The sequence below is a fragment of the Mastigoproctus giganteus genome, chromosome 5 (assembly GCF_048544385.1).
Source record: "Mastigoproctus giganteus isolate SK-2022 chromosome 5, ASM4854438v1, whole genome shotgun sequence".
In the NCBI taxonomy this organism is placed as follows: domain Eukaryota; kingdom Metazoa; phylum Arthropoda; class Arachnida; order Uropygi; family Thelyphonidae; genus Mastigoproctus; species Mastigoproctus giganteus.
Genome location: NC_143579.1, coordinates 217,518,620 through 217,536,383, shown reverse-complemented (window position 1 = coordinate 217,536,383; position 17,764 = coordinate 217,518,620). Strand labels below are relative to the sequence as shown.

Below are 17,764 nucleotides of genomic sequence, written 5' to 3'. Positions count from 1 at the left end.
TACCAAGTCTAAAATAATAAAATGAGCTTAGAAATGCTACAGGTATTAGCATTAGCAAGGGCACATGATGCAAGAAAGCAAGCTTATATAGTCAGCCAAAAACACACACACACACACACACCCTTCTCATTTCGCCCATCCACTCGCTCCAAATGTTAGCCTTGAATCTATTTAAGGAATTTTTTTTTTTTTGAAAAGATTTCTTTTCCAAAGAAGAAATCTCGCATTTTCATCGGCCCTGTTAATAAATATTTTGATTCCAAAAACATCGAAAGACCTATGCAATTTCATTGTGTTATTCACCAGCAATCGTTATGCAGTACATTTTTGTCTTCGAACTCAATCATGTCGACTATAATTAGTATTGCGAATTTTATACGAAAAAATGGCCTGAACTATCGTCAGTTTAGAATTTTCTTGGAGCAAATCGAAAGCGAATATGGCGATTTGTTGTACCATACGGAGGTACAATGGTTGAGTCGCGGTAATGTGTTAAAAAGATTTTTGCAACTCAGAACCGAAATAGACATATTCATGAAAGAAAAATTAAAACCGGTCCCAGAACTAACAGGCTCTAAATGGTTATGGGAACTTACATTTTTAACAGATATTTCTGAACATTTGAATACATTAAATAAAAAACTCCAAAATCGCGATTGACTTGTATTACAATATTAAAGCATTTCAGACAAAATAAGAATTATTTAAAAATCAAATTGAAGAAAATAATTTTTCCCATTTTTTGTGTTGTGAAAGTTTATATAATAATATACCCAATTGTGATTTTTCTACCGACAATTTTGTCCGAAATCTTTAATTATTGATAATTTCGAATCATTTGTTGATTTCGAAAACAATAGAAACTTATTTACATTATTTCAGAATCCATATGATGTAAATGTTTCACAAATGGGTAAAGATCTACAATTAGAAATCATAGATCTTTAAACTAATGATAACCCGAAAATATTATTGGAAAATGAAACATTAATTAACTTTTATAAAACTTTGACAGAAAATGAATTTCCAGAATTAAAAAAATTAGCAAGAAGAATAATTTCTATTTTTGGTAGCGCTTACCTATGTGAACAAATTATATTCAAAAATGAAATACTGTATATAAAATCCAAGCACCGATCAAAAATGACAGATGAACATTTGCAAGACCTTTTAAGATTGGAAACTTCTATTAAACCTAACATTTCAATTATTGCTAAATCAAAACAACTACAAAATCTCATTGATTTGCTATTTCTGTAATATCAAATGTGATTATAATAATAAAAATTGTGATTTTTGATATTAATATGGCTTTATTTACAATAAATATCCCGTGTTTTTATTTTTTTTTATAAACACGGGATATTTTTTCTATCTTGTACACTCTGTTTGACCTGGTGAAGTCGCTAAAACTGCGTTTTTGGTTTATAGTGCTTTTAGTAGTCAAAATTGCACCGACTCCGGCCCGCCATTTGTTATGAATTTTCTATGTAGCAATCCGATGAAAAAGGTTGGGGACACCTGGTTTTAGTAAAGACATGCTACTATAGTACAGTAGAAAAGTCATGTCTTCTTTTTAAATTAATTTTACTATTTTATATTAATTTATATTATCTCCCTTAACTATGATTCATATGTGTTGTTTTAGGCCACAGATATTAAGTTAAATTATAATTTAATATGTTCCATTGCATTCCGTGTGTAATTTTATCATAGCATATTAGGCAGCTTAGATAGCACGTGGTTCAGGCTGTTTTATATAATTTGAAGAATACGTGGGATTATATTAATGGCAATTTGAATAAATTTTTTTAAAAAGTTTATACCACATAAAAATTGCTTCTTTGCATCATTTTTTAAATCTCAGTATTTATTTTACTTTATATTTGTTTCTTGATAGCCTGCTTGTCTATCAGGACACCAACAAAATGCGTGTTTGGTGCAGTGCTTTCGATTCCACCCATGATTGAAAATAAATACATAATAATATACTTGATTTAACAGTATATCTCACTTAAAATATATCGTAGCTTGAAACATATATCTCATTTAATTGCATTTTCAACCTTGTATTAGTAAACACACTACTCTACCATTAATATATGGACACCAACACATCTACAAATAATCTTTATTTGCAGGAAATCTATTTAAGTGTGCTGAAACCTTTAGCCTGTATGACAGCTTCTAGTCTCTGTGGAACGCTCCACCAGTTTTTTTTTTTTTTTTTTTTGTAAATATCCTCCGATATTTCCGTCATTCGGCATACAAAGTGGTGACCAATTCAGCTCTGTTTCTTGGGCAGTTTCTCCTCACGTTCATCGGATGGTCCAGTTCATCCTAGAGGTACTCTGTAGGATTGAGGTCAAGACTCTGGACTGACCAGTTCAACTTTTCGAAGTTCGTGTCTCAATCCAATCCATCACAACGTGAGCAGTGTGACATGCAGCGTTGCCCTGCTAATACAGGTATGGGTCCTCCCCGACGTGCTGCCACAATGTAGGTAACGCCTTGTTGTCCAGGATGTCTAAATAGAGCTCAGCATTTGGTTTTGTCCAAAACAACTATTGGCCCCAGCCCAAACTATGAAAAATATCCCCAGATCACGACGCTGCCTCTGCCAAACAGCATTGTCGGGACGATACACTCCGGCAGGTAAGTGGCGAAACTGGATAAAGTGATTAAAATCACTTTATCCAGTTTCGCCACTATGGCGTTTTTCTACGTCATGTTTATGCATGACCAGTCGTAGTCTTACTTTAAGGAATTGCACATTTCAAAATGCAAGTCGAACACAAGCCCTCAGTGAGACGACTGTGACATGTGTCAGCGTCAGTACGGTGCGCAGAACGCTGCATAATATGAGTTCCCACGATCGAACAGCCGCCATAAAATGTGCAGTTCCTTAAATGAATTGCACATTTTACGCACATTGTATGTACCCATGTCAATGTGCACATTTGCACATTGACCTGGGTACGTACATCGTAGTGATTCCGATGCTGGAATTTGTTAGTCAACACCGGGCATCCTCCATACCCAGATACGATCGTCAGATTGGTAGACCATGCACCGTGACTCCAAAGATATGCACGTTACTCCAAAGAACAGTTTTCCATTGGTCTACAGCCCAAGAACGGCTGGCCTTACACCATGCTAAGGCTTCTGGCATTATTCGGGGGTGATTAGTAGTTTGTGGCGGCTGCGCGATCGTGAGAACTCATATTACGCAGCGTTCTGCGCACCGTACTGACGTTGACACGTGTCACAGTCGTCTCAGTGAGGGCCTGTGTTCGACTTGCATTTCGAGCGGACGATTCTTTGTGGCGCTCTCTTGTCACGTTCCGTCAGCGTCGGAAGTATTTTGGGTTATTTCGTGATAGCTTAAGCACCAGTCCACTTCCATTTGCACATCAAATAAGAAATCGTCCACTTAGGGTTCTTCAGTGCCGTTGAAATGTCACGTACAGACCGATCGGTTATATGGCACCGTATCATTCCACGCTGGACATCTGTCAACTCCGGCGATCGCTGCATCTGCATTCATAATCATACCATTGTCTTCTCGAAGTCCTACGAGCATATTTATAGTTGTGTGTGACACGTGATACTTGTGTAGGATATGACCAACTATCAAAAGAAAGGTGTCCGGATATTAATGGATATCATTGTTACTTTCGAATTAAAATCACTTTATCCAGTTTCGCCAGTATGGCGTTTTTCTGCGTCATGTTTATGCATGACCTGCCGTAGTCTTACTTTAAGGAATTGCACATTCCAATGATTTAGCTGGGTACGTACATCGTAGTGAGGTGCCTCCGTAGCCAGGTGGACAGGTGCGGCAGTGCGTAGCACACGCTTTTTGATTAGACTGGGACCACCAAATACGGAGGATGCGGAAAGGTCAGGGAATGACCACCGCATATCCTCGGAGCAATATGGCTTTAGTTTCTAATGCTCCTAAAACCAAATAACAACAACAACATCGTAGTGATTCCGATGCTGGAATTTGTTAGTCAATACCTGGCAGAATAGATGGAATTCTACCGATAAAGGAGCTGTTACCAAAAAATTCGTTCCTGACGTAACTGCACCCTCACTGTTTACTTCCTACATATTAACTGGAAATGGTTCGCTCAACGTAAAACTCTACCAATTCCGACTTTTTTATACAGTCTCCTGTCGATGTGGGCTACCGGAAGATTCTCCTCACGTCCTTTTTGAATGCTCCATTTACGAGGACCTAAGATTGGCTCTTAAGGCAATAGTTCCAAACTTGTCTCCTGGATGTGAGAAGATACTCATAGCTATCAATAATTTCCAGGCCCTTCAAACCTTTTGCAATGCTGCTTTTAATCGCAGGAAGAATTTCAACCTCAATGTTAATGTAAGCAAGAAAATACTTCATAAATGAAAATACAACCTGTTGCCTCGTTTGTGGCCCTGATGACATCATGTACAAAATTTTTCTGGTTTTAAAGAACACGCAAGGTTTTAACAGATGCTGCATTTTTCTGGTTCATCCTTTATCAAGACTCTCCACAACTAAATCCTTCCTCTGCACAGTGATACCGTCATCAACCAGTGACTTCTGATACCACTCCAGATTAACACACAGAATTATATCTAGAACCTAGAACTTGTTCCTGCCTTGCTGATCTTGTTTTTGGATGACATTACTATTTCTGTTTGACAGAGTACACCTTTTCTCTTTGTGGACTACTTTGGGCAGCACTGCAAAAGACATGGATAAAGACTTTTTTTTTACTTTATGCTATTTTCTTCTTTATTTCTCCGTCTTCTGCTGTCCTGTCTGCTGGGAATGACTGTGTGTGCGTGTGTGTGTGTGTGTGCGCGCGCGCGTGCTATTGCCGGCTTGCTGGCACGGGGTTCCTTTGAATGGCTCTAAACTCGCTTTGGACATTCACTGCGTAACTGTTGAGGTTGGCCATGGTACATGCGTAGTTGTGGCCTACCTCCCCCGTGGTGTAGACGGACACTAGGCAAGCTTTCCAGGTGATCGCTTGCCTGGTGACAAAACGGCCAGAAACAACTACACACACACACACACACACACACACACACACTGCACAAACATAATATTACACACATTTATGGCTTTTTACAGTGCTCTGTAATCATCACAGTGCACAAATGTGGAGCTAAACTTTCGTTCAGGTGCCGTCCTACATAAGATACTATACATGTTTACGTCTACACATATCGTAGTGATTCCATTGTTGGTCTGCTTCTCCGTTTTATTGGAAGAACTCCAAAATTTGACCTACAGCGAAAACGTACAGTTCAGCATGATGCAAAAAATCGACCTCAAGTCAGGCTCATCTATCCTAAAAATTAGGAACTGTACCTCATTAGGGATTCAGCGCCTTGCTGACAGCCAGCGGATATCGTCGCTGCTACTCACACCGTAAGAGCAGCGGAGTACCGTGCAGAAATGCCTAGGTTTCATTCAATTCGTTACGCATGATTCTCGGAGAATTGCATCGCTGCTGGCACCCCACCGTGGTGTGGGATCACCATCTGAGCGTGGTCAATAACGCTCACATACGGACATCTACTCCTGTAACTTTCCAACCCATTTCCCTCTCTCCTTCTTCGCCTACCATTACTAGGTGGATTCTCTACTCTAATGGCCCTCCTGTACTTTATCCCCGCATTCTGACCCTCCTTGACTATATTCCCCCGTGCTCTTTTCTAATAAAAGCTTTAATTTTTTCCCACTTGGCTTCTGTCAGGAAGCTCAGGCGACTCTGTCAGAGGCTAGCCAGAGAATAATCTTTACTGACCTGGCCGCTTCTACGTTGGCTGTGGACTCCACAACAGAACAACATACCACCACCACACTGCACGACGCAAACCACACACCACTCACACTTCTGGCATCTACAGAGATTGTAATCTTCACAAGAGTACTAACGGTGCAGTTGTGGAAAACCGCCGGTGATACTTTACCCTCAACACTATGTTCACTGTGTCCTCTCGTTACTGAATTTGAGCAATACTTTCTGTCGGCAGAACTTTCTTGGGTGTTTAACACATTCGCGTTAATGGGTCTCTTGTGCGGGTTGCATGTTTTTTCTTTATCCAGTAAACACGGGTTCTTCATTCAGCAAAAGAAGCAGAACCCATAGAATACACGAAATTTACTGACAGTACACTAACTTCTCATGAACTTGTTGTCCTGGCGCAAATTGTAAACAATCCAACCCAATCACAGGCCGAGATGGTTGTTCAGATTTACTCTGCGAGTTATTGATTAAACATACGGGTAGTATGTTCCCTCGGAAACGTGTAGTGTTTTGTAGACTTTCCAGAATTTTATTAGTATTTAGATATGCTAGTTTTAAGTTAGAGTTATGTTTAAACGAGGGAAAAAAAGTCCAGCTATGTAAATAATTAATTTATAGAAATGTATGTAGATAAATTTAAATAACTGCAATAAATATTTAAAAAAATCGAAATTAAATAACTGTTTTTAATTTCGATTTTAAAAAAATCTAAATTAAAAAATTTAAAATAATTAAATATTTTAAATAAATATTTTAAAAAATTGAAATTAAATAATTAGTAATTCAGATTAATTATTAACATATCAATAAGTGGCAAATCAAATATTATTTTGCATTCAAATTAATTTAGAGGTGAGTCCTAGTTCAGTGGGAATGTACGTACTTCTGAGAAGCAGTGCTTCATGGGAGACGACCATTCCTTGAAATGGCTCTTACAGAGTTTGTAAGCTTCACTGTTTTTGTCGACTTCTACCTCACGAGCCAAGTTCTTGGAGCGGCATCCTTTATCAACTTCCCAACTACGAGCGAAATTAGCTGCATTATGAGCTATTTGTCCTTTGGGACGCTGCATGTCGTTGTCCGGTTCATAGTCATAGGTACCAAACAGGCCTGCTGTCTTTCCATAATACCAACCCGATACTGTGGTGGAGCAGACATCATGCTGAAGGTGGCACATCACAGTCACTCCATGACTATCGTCCATGACGATAGTTTCTCCTATTCTCTTCACAGACACAGGACCAAGAACGATCGGCAAGTCAACGACCTGGTCATCTAGCGTCACCTGAAAATGGAAATGGAACCAAAATATAACCAACTACAAAAATATGATATGATAGTCTTAAATTTTATAGTCTCTATTAGACGGAAATCGAAATTAAGTGTTTTGAACTGATTATGTTGATTTAATGTCAACGTGTACAGTTTTCACTATCTTCCAGTCGATATGAAAGGCCTGTTACGCACTAAGAGAAAAACTCGTAACATTACAGTATTTGTAAATGGAACTACAGTGTAATTGAATTTGGAACCATTCCCTTCTTGCATTTATTTATCGCTTTTGTAATTTATAATTATTTATTATTATTGCTGCTTAAAGATAGGATTTTAGGATTTGCAAAATAGAATTTGATATATTTTGTTTAATTTTGGGAAATTCAGAATTTTAATATTTATTAAAATCATAAGCTCAGTCACTTCGATGTATAATCGAATCTTCAGAAACACTGACTAGTAACTATGCAACGTTGTAGAACATCTTATACCTTGTCCGATTTCCTAACTCTTCTTCTTTATCAGGTACGTGATATTTCTATGTGCCATACTAGTAAATTTATGCTACAGAAACTCATAAAGAAAATTCATTTCGATGTTATGTTTTAATAAAATAAAATCTGTGCACTCACCGTTTTTTGATCCGGATTCACCTCTATAGAATGCTCTTTGGTCATGACTATGATCGATTTTTTGAAGGAATTGGCGCCTTCATTGCCTAAGTATTTGACAATTACTGTGAAGTTTCGATCAACGAAGTCTCTTGCTAAAAGATAACTACATTCGCCGGCAAAATCATAGAAAGTTTTATCAAACGTGATGAAGTGTTGGCCACCAACCAAGAGGGCATGTTCTAGGACACAAAACGATAAAATATAACTAACTCCATAATATTTGAGAATTATAATTAACTCCATAATAGTAGTCGTTAGTCGTGGATTAACCTACCTGAAGAAATAAAAGGCACGTCAGGAATCTGAGTGACCTGGCTAGCATCATCGAAGATATTCAAAAGACCAAGTTGATCATCTTCGTCATCCTCATCATCATCATTTCCATATTCTAGCATTAGAAGATCATCTACGGCTTTTCGTAGCATGGAAGTTGTAAATGGCAGACTAAATTTAATCCTCAGATCTCCTTTTTCTGGATCAACTACTATTTCTGTTGGTTCTTTGGCAGAAATTGGTCGAGAAAGGCTTTTTATAAGTGCAGGAAAATCAGACTGGTGCTCTCGAAATTCTTTTTGAATCTAAAATCGGAAAAAAATTTCTGTTTGTGTGTTTCCAGAAAAGATATTTAAACCCATTTTAATTCAAATATGAAATATGCAAGGAAACAGCGCATAAAATTAATTTATTATTTTAATCTTTTCAATGCGTTATTTTATATTAGTGCCTATTTATTATTGGCGTTGTCTTATTATCAACATACTTCCTAATGTGAAAGAGTACATTTCTTACTTACTGCTAAACGAATTTCTCTGATAAATTCAACTAGTGTTCTAACGTCATTATTTCTCAATATCTCTCTGGAGATCTCTTCCATTCTTCTAGAAAGTTTGAAGCGGTACTCTCCTGTCTTATCTGCTATCCATTCTCTAACCCTTCTGATTTCTTCTCTTAAACTCGTAACGAACTTAGAATTTAAGAGGGGCTCAAGTTGACGAGATATGCGTTCACGGATTTTTCTCAGATACTCTTCCGTTTGTTTCATACTGATGCTTCTCACATGCTGGATAAATTCTAAAATATGCAAATAACATGGTATAAGGGCAGTTAATAAGAACAATACTGTATATACAAAGGCAGTTCGAAATGACAATTTATTTTAATAAATTTAAAAAAGTGAATTAAAATTATTCTGTAAAACTTAGACGGCTTCACCTGAGACCACAGAAATCGAATTATCACGTTGCTCAACAACGGTGCAGTCCAAAAGCAGAGCCATGTATCAGCACTAAACCTACTAAACTTACTGCACTCCAGTCATGCTTAAATTTATCTTTATATGCAAGAACACATTCTAGCATGTTATTAGTGATACGCAAATTGCTTTAGCTTTTTGAATTGAATTAATTGTCATATTTCCTTGTGCAAGAAGTATGAGAATTATCTTATTTGTGAAATTATTAAATGCCAAATAATTTGAAGTTAATGTTGAGGAATGCTAGGTACTGCATATGGGTAGCAGTAATCCCAGATTAACGTGCCAAATGTGGAGCACCACACTTAGGGTATTGGGAAATGAAAAAGATCTGGAGGTAATTGTGCAGTCAGATATTCTCTGAGCAGTGCTGACAGGTTAGCTCATGTCAATGATATACTGGAATTTTTCCAGCCGGGATAAGGAGGTTATTATCCCGTTATATAAGGCAATGGTTAGGCAGCATCTTGAGTACTGCATACAGGTCTGGAGGCCTCATTTTAAGAAGGATGTGGAGCTGTTGGAATGGGTGCAGAGAAGAGCAACGAGTTTATGAGCGGGCCAAAAGGCGCTCTTTCCAAGAAAGTCTTCTCTTCTGCAAATTGCAACGTCTGAAGACTAGGCACATGCGAGGTGATCTAATTAAGGTGTTTTAAGGCTTTGAATGGATTGCGTGAGCTCATTGCTGAGGGTATTGCGTGAGCTCACTGCTTCCTCTTGCTCATGGCGCACTATGGCCATAGTTGCCGATGCGCCTAAGAAATCTCTAAATCAACCAACCAACCAATCCTCTTGCTCAGGCTACACACGAGAGGGGTCATAAATTCAAATCGAGGATAGATGGTTGCAGAATAGATGCGCAGAAATTTGTCTTCGGCCAGCGGGTAGTTAACTGATGGAATAAATTTACATCGTGTGTTGCGGAAGTGGGTGGTTACAATACATTCAAGGAAAAACTAGACAAACTATTAGAGGGGATGGACAGGTGATATGGGAAGCGGTTTTTTTTTTTTTTTTTTTTTGGATGATGCTATATAAGCTTACTTTCTTGCACTAATTCCATGGTTATTATGAAATAGTTGACTGCAGAACAAAGATTTTTTGATCATTATAAACTGGTAATAATTCTAAAGATTTATCAGAAATTAAACAAACAGCATATATTTAAATGAAAATATTAAATATACTAAATTTGCAGTTCAGGTCAAAGTTTCTTTACTTTTATGGTTTGTGCACTGCTGCCCAAAATCTGTTATCTATATGAAATGACTATAACTTTTTAAATAACAAAAACTGTACACCACACTTATTTTGTGTTTCTTGGAATTTTTATTTCATATCATTTATGAAATATCAGATCCTTTAATTGTCTGTTATCGTGATCACAAATTTTTGTTCTGGTGATGACATTCTCGATAACGACTAGAAATACTGCACCAAACAGTGGCACTATTGGAATGCATTTGTCAAGCAAAGATTAATCTGGAGTTTTCAATACCATAAAACCTGCAAATCTGCTTGTTAACGTATCCTTGCAAATGAAATGTGCATCGTCACTCACTGTTAACTTCAATTTGAAAAAGAGGCGCCTCCGTAGCCAGGTGGGTAGGAGCAGCAGTGCGTAGCACACGCTTCTTGAGCAGACCGGGGTTCGAGCCCGTGACCACCAAATACGGAGGATGCGGAAAGGTCAGGGAATGACCACCGCATATCCTGGAGCAATATGGCCTTAGTTGCTAATGCTAATAAAACCAAATAAATAATATCAATTTGAAAGATCTATCTTCGGCTACAGTATTCAAGAAAGTACGTGTAAATTCTAGTCAGTCTTCTCGATCCATTAGCTTTAATATTTGCTCTAACTGGATTTTGTTAGGGAAAATTCTTAAATTCTTCTTCAAAATTCTCTACAAAGATGATTTTCAGATATTTAATCAAAATCAGCGTTTTTCAGTCGGTGTTTCAGCATTTTTATTAGCACTTTCCTGTGCTCGCTGAAGATCTGATTGATCGTGGCCATCTACTACTTGGTTCTTCAACTCTACTTCATGAAATCGGGCAACAAGCCTGAGAGTAACTGAACGTGCTGGCTCTTCGCGAGTTGAATTGGGAACGATAAGCTTTTTGAGTCTGTACAATGGGGCAATCGTTTCTAAAGCAAAAGTCGACAACTTTTACTCCTTGCTGAACCGTGTATTTTTTCCATTGTAAATTTTTCAAAGACTACTTTATACCTGAATTTTTTTTCTTTTTTTAAACAAAGAAAAGTTAGAGTCACTTCAAATGGGTAAGGGACTTTTGGGCCATCCCGTGTATTATACTAAGATAAACTAATTATTTTCTGTTGACTTTTTAAAGTTGTACTGACTTTTGGTTGGTGCGCTTGAATTCGTTAATCACCCAAGATGCTCAGAAAAATAAAGATGTTATCAGTGCGCATATCGTATTGCATCGTCCCTTAGGGTGATCTAAGGACGCACTACCTTTCGCTTACAAGTCTTTCATCATGAAAGTTAAAAGTATAGTGACTGGAGCAATGATATTATACTCGAAGTGAGAGAGAGAGAGAGAGAGAGAGAGAGAGAGAGAGAGAGAGAGAGAGAGAGAGAGAGAGAGAGAGAGAGAGAAAGAAAGAGAGAGAGAGAGAGCATATTACATTCATATTTTAGATTTGTAGATCTTTACTAACCTTCTAAAACCTCTGAAATGGCTTTAGTTACTCTATAATAGCCATCTATGATTGCTTCTCGAAGAGCTTTTCGGAATCCTTGAATTCCATCACGTCTGAATCCCTCTCTTACGCTGTGACAGAGGCTGTCCTCAATGCAGTAGCTATCCCAGGCATCGGTCAATGATTCTTTTATCTTCGTAAGCTGTTCCTTTAGATTGTCAGAGGTAATAGAATCCAAAAAGTCTACAAATTCCTGTAATTCTCGTTCTATGATGTTGTCAATTGTTTGCAGCGCATTCGTAATGTCCTTTACGCTCCTGTAATCAAAAGAGAATAAATAATCCTATTAGTTTTAAGATAACTGTAAAGCATCATTTTACTTCGTAGTAAATCACCGAGTAAGTGTAATGGTATCGTTTTTGTTACATCTCATATTGTGAGCGCTTCAAAACGAGTTGCCTGTTATTGCACTACCTAGAATAAGCAACGCAACGCATTCCCCAGAACAGAAGACTAATGTTGCTCATTCTTGGCGGATGTCACCACCACCACCCAGACGGCGCCGTTGCGAAGCGTGTTGGCCTCTCATCGGTGGGCAGGCAGGCACTCGGTGATACAATAAGTGACAACTAAGTTATAAAGTGCAATACAGGTTTACCACTTAACTCAGTCTTGTGAAAACTGCTGTGTCAAATTATTAGGAGAAGACCCAGAAAACACATTCATGATTTGTGCTTTTTACAGGCCACCATCAGATTCAATAAACAGCTTCCTAATAGAATTAGAAAACATTATTTTGCAATAGGACGACATACAAACAGATAAGACCATACTAGTAGGAGATTTTAATATTAATTTACTAACCGATGGAACTGATAATGTGATACCCAGATACTCTGCAATCTTAAACAATTATGGATTTGAACATACCTTATTTGGAATAACTAGGCAACAAAGGATGGAGGGTAATAGAACAATCAGCTCTTGTTTGGACCACCTAATTACAAATATCAAGTTGAAGTATGCTAATTCCTACATACTATTAAATCACCTTTCAGATCACAGAACAAGTATACTAATATGTATTCAAAACAACATCCATATGAAGATATAAAATTAACAAATGCTACGAAGAAAAATTATTTATCAACAGGTAAACTGAAACAGAACATAGAAAACATGTTAATACAAGAGCAAGAATCTTACACAAACAACAAATGTAAATGTTTTTTCAAATAAGATAATGTAATGTTTTTTCAAATAAGATAATGTAATGTTTTTTCAAATAAGATAATGTAATGTTTTTTCAAATAAGAACAGTTCTCTGTTCTCTTGGTAGAGCTAATAGCACAGACGTTAGAGTCGGGAAGCTATCCTACAAATTTACTCTCATTTGAGATAATTTCTATATATAAAAAGGGACCACCTGATGACTTTTGCAATTACAGACCAATAACAATACAGTCAGTTTTAAATAAGATAATAGAAAATTATATATTTTCCCATATAAGCAAATATTTACATCAATATGGACTGTTAAACAACTCTCTATTCTCATATCAGAAGGGCAAGAACATTATTAGAGAACTTAGTAGACTCTCTAAACTTACATTTAAACAACAATAACTTCATATTGATTTTATTTATAGATTTGACCAAAGCATATGACCTAATTGATATCCCGATATTGAAACAAAAATTACTGAAATATGGAATAAGGGGAAGACTCAATCAACTCCTAGCAAATTATTTAACCAAAAGAAAAATAAGAGTAGAAGTAGAAAATACAAAGGGAAAATCTTATAATGTAAAGAGAGGAGTACCTCAGGGCTCATGCTGGGCCAATCGTGTTCAACTTCTATATAAATGACATATTCGAAGTAATCAAGAACTCCTTTATAAAAATTTATGCAGATGATATAATCTTATATACAATAGGAAAGAACCTAAAAAAATGGCGAATGATTTACAACAGGATGCAATACATTTACAAACTTGGTTGCACGATGATAAATTAGCACTCAGCTTTGAAAAAACAAAATTTTTGGTAATAAGATCTCCACATCAAACCTTATACATTCAACCCTCTATCAAATTGCACAAACATGATTGCCTACATGATCAGAATTTCAAGAATTGCAGATGTCTAATTGTGGAAGAAGTTTCAAATCATTGTTACCTTGGGTTATGGATTGACTACAGTCTAAGTTGGGCAGTGCATATAACAAACTTGTACAAAAAAAATGTGATTTTATGTGTACTTTTTCTACTACATTAAGAATAAGTTAAATCTTAGAACAAAAGTTACCTTATATTATGCATTAGTGGACTCCCAACTCAGTTATTTAGTAAATATATGGGCACGAGCAAATAAAACAGAAATAAGGGCAATAAACAACTTAATGAATAGGATTCTGAAACTTTTAACGGGGACAAACTCTTGGAATGACCTGAACAAGAGAAGGCAATTTTTGTTGAAACATAAAATACTGTATCCAGTTCAAAAACTGAAGTTAAATCTATTCTTAAAAAATCTTAACACTATTTTTGAAGAGTCGAATCTGCAAAGAAATGTCTCACAAAATTTAAGGAACCCAAAAGCAATTACTTTGCCTCACCTTAGGATACTAAATAGATTTGGAGATAGGCACACAATGAACATAATAAATAACTTGTTGGCTAGTGTTGATTTCAGGCTCAGGAGAAGTTACCCCATCTCCAAATTAAAATTCCTAATAAGAAAATTCTTGATACTCAATGACACAGTAGATTAGAATTGATATGCAGATAAACTACTACCTCTGTTTACAGTGTGGAATATACTATGTGTAGTGACTTCATAGTCTTTTCTGTAAGATAACAAATTTGTACAAAACTGTTATAAAGGAAGAATTACAACTTGTCAAGAAATTTACTTTTCTTAAAAAGTTCATTTATTGTAAACGAATTCTCTTGATAAATAAAATTGTATTGTATTGTATTATTGTTGCTCTCTTATATTATTTCTCCCTGATTGGGGGTTCCACCTCGTGACGGGTATTGCTATCAAGTACACAGGGTGGTTGTTGTTATGTCTGGTGTTACTGTTGGTCGAGAAACTTTCTGACTATCCTACAGGTGTTCAGGATTGCTACTTTCTGCAGTTCCTTGTAGGTATTCGTTGGGAAACCTATTGCTGCTAGGCTGTTATGTAGGGTCTTTGGCACCATACCTGTGGTTGACACGATGATCGGGATGGTCGTTACTGTTGCATATGCCACATCTCTCTCTGATCTCCTGTCTTAGGTTCTCGTACTTCCTGATTTTTTCCCCATGGGTTTTCTGCGGGTTGCCAGTGTTGGGTACCGCTGTCAATCAGATAGGTAGTCTTTTCTTTCTTGTGCACAAGGGTTATGTCCGGTCTGTTATGCGGGATTGTCCTATCCGTTATTATGGCGCGGTCCCAGTACATCTTGTGGGTTGGGGTCTCTAGTACTGACTGGGGTTCGTACTTGTAGTACGGTACAGTTTCTTCTATCAACTGGTATTTCCTTGCTAGCTTCTGATGTATTACCATGGCTACCTGGTCGTGTCTATGAGTGTACTCAGTCTGATCACCTTGCACCCCGCGGTGATGTGTTGGATCGTTTCTGAGGCCAGGTGGCATCGTTCGACATGTGTCATTTGATATTCCGGGCTCCTTTGCGATTTATTTTATTATTGAGCTTGATTTTACAGCTGGTTGGCTAGAAGGGTGTACATAGAATTATAATTGAAAAATACATATATACATACATTAAAAGAACAATAGATAACATTTAACAATGCGTTTGCCTGGAGTTAATATGTACAGTATACATATTTACAAGAGGGAGAAAACTTACATTTGAACTTACATTTACATATATACAGAGAATTAATTAGGTTTACATAAATTCAATCTATTAAATAACAGCCAAAGTCTAGAACTTCAGAGAATTTATGGGTCTGTCGATGGTATGTGATGGACTGGTAGATGGAGTGATTTGATCGTGCATGTCGAGATTCACTGAAGGTCGGTGCTTCGATGCAAGTCTTCCAGGATATTCTTCCTGTATTTCTTTTCATCCAATAGATCGTTGGGGTTAATTTTCAGATTGTTGAAATGTTCCATAATGTTTGCAGGGAACATATTTCTAAGGCGGACAACGTTGGTAAGAGTCGACCTATACCGTTGTTTATGTCGCTCTCTTGGGTGGGTACTTGCGGCTAAGATGATTTCTTGCACTTTGGGAAGGCGCCTCCGTAGCCAGGTGGGAAGGAGCAGCAGTGCGTAGCATACGCTTCTTGATTAGACCGGGGTTCGAGCCTGTGACCACCAAATACGGAGGATGCGGAAAGGTCAGGGAATGACCACCGCATATCCCGGAGCAATATGGCCTTAGTTGCTAATGCTCCTAAAAAACAAACAACCTGCACGTTGGGAGAATTAATCCTATTAGTTAACAGTTTGGCAAGAGTAATGAGGTTCTTTTCCAGAATTTTGATCTCCCATGGTGTCATGTTCATGTTCGCATGTAGAATAGATCTAGAGACAATGAACGGGTTCCCATGGATCCTGTTCAACCACCTCAGAACATAATATTCAATTGCCAGGTATTTCTTTACAATACTTGATGGGGCTGAAGACCATAACTCAGACGCGTATAAAGCGATGGGAGTGAGACACCTTTCAATGTATTTGCATATTAGGGACGTATTTTGACAACCAAAAAGCTCCTGCCGGATCGCCCAGGAGGCTGCATATATTTTCCTTTTTGCTTTGCACCTCAGTGCAAAGGAAAAATGGAAAAAAGGTAAAATGATGTTTGCACTAAGTTGTTCGTCTAGTAAATTTCCCTAGTCTCAGGCTTTCAGCCCTAAACTCTTTTTAGATAACTGGAAATTAAATTCGCGAAAGAAAATTCATCACCATATATAAATTGTATGCAACTAGCTTATTTATTATTAAGATTGAAATTTGTATAAGATTTTTTGATATAAGAATATAGAATATTATGTTTTTAGCTGCAATTAAATTCCTAACCTAGGTCAATTCCTCGAATCCTAATGAGAAGCATATTTCCGCAGAGTTCGAAACGTTTGCATGAACTTTGTCTAGGCTCCCTATAAGGCCGGCTTCACACGGCTCGTGGTTCGACAAGTCTGGCTCGGCCCTTTGTTGCTTAACTGTTCCAACTGCTTGCTGAGTCTGGAGCCCCGCGCCCTTTGTCTTGGCTTTTCAAGCCTAGTTGAACAGGTCTAACCAGCCTCTCGTCCTCATTTGAAAATGTACAGTCAACGTGAGCTCATCGCTACCTACCTGATATTGAGCGGTGAATATTTGAGGAAAAAGAAACTCAAACGTAAAAGACAGTGTTGGATTTGGTGCTTCAAACACCTCGTTTCTGTTTTTGTGAGGTTGATGTCTGCGGTTTCATATAGCTAGTTCTTCCGCATATAGTTCCAAAAATTCCAACTCCAATTCGTTGGACTCTTCCTATTCATGGTTAAAAACAAAGTGAAGGGCAGACTAACCTGTTGGGAAACGCAGGCGAGCTTGGACGAGCGGAACTTAGCCGAGTGCTCATTTCCTTTGACTCGTGTCACATTTACCGACAAGTGACGGAAGCACAAGCCGCGCCGAGTCTCGAGCGAGCCGTACCGTCGCCACTAATATTATTACGGTGGCGCCGTACCAAGCTTCCCCCTTACAACGGCTCGTGACTTAGCGAGTCACACGCCGTTGGAAGGGGACATTTGAACTAAGGGTTCAAACTTGCGATTGAAATATCAGACCCTGTCTGATATTTCAAAACAGGGTCCTTAAAGAGGAGACGGGGCTCCCAGAGAGTTGGAGAGTCGGTCTAGGGACTGTTAATTGTGTGAAAGGTATTAGTAAGGTATGACTGGGAAATGTTCTGGGTTCGAGCCCGTGTGCCGCATATGCTAAACCGAGAAGCGCCCATTTTTGGAGTAGGATCCTGTGAAAAGTAGAGTGCGTTATATAAGTACAGTAGTTATATCGAAATATATATTGGAGTGTATATATGTAGCCGTGAAGGGTATTGTGTACGGCATGTGC

General features: G+C 37.7%; 1 protein-coding gene across 1 annotated transcript in view; it reads right to left on the bottom strand.

Annotated features, from left to right (window-relative positions):
• The window catches only part of LOC150086110 (apolipophorins-like), a 103,630-nt gene that overhangs the window by 11,369 nt on the left and 74,497 nt on the right, over window positions 1-17,764 (bottom strand). Inside the window, exons 26-30 of the mRNA XM_090374376.1 lie at window positions 11,701-11,999; window positions 8,553-8,830; window positions 8,034-8,337; window positions 7,718-7,938; window positions 6,694-7,095 (exon numbers count right to left, since the gene is read on the bottom strand). Coding sequence (XP_090230502.1) covers window positions 6,694-7,095; window positions 7,718-7,938; window positions 8,034-8,337; window positions 8,553-8,830; window positions 11,701-11,999 — 1,504 coding nt within the window. The remainder of the gene's footprint in view (window positions 1-6,693; window positions 7,096-7,717; window positions 7,939-8,033; window positions 8,338-8,552; window positions 8,831-11,700; window positions 12,000-17,764) is intronic.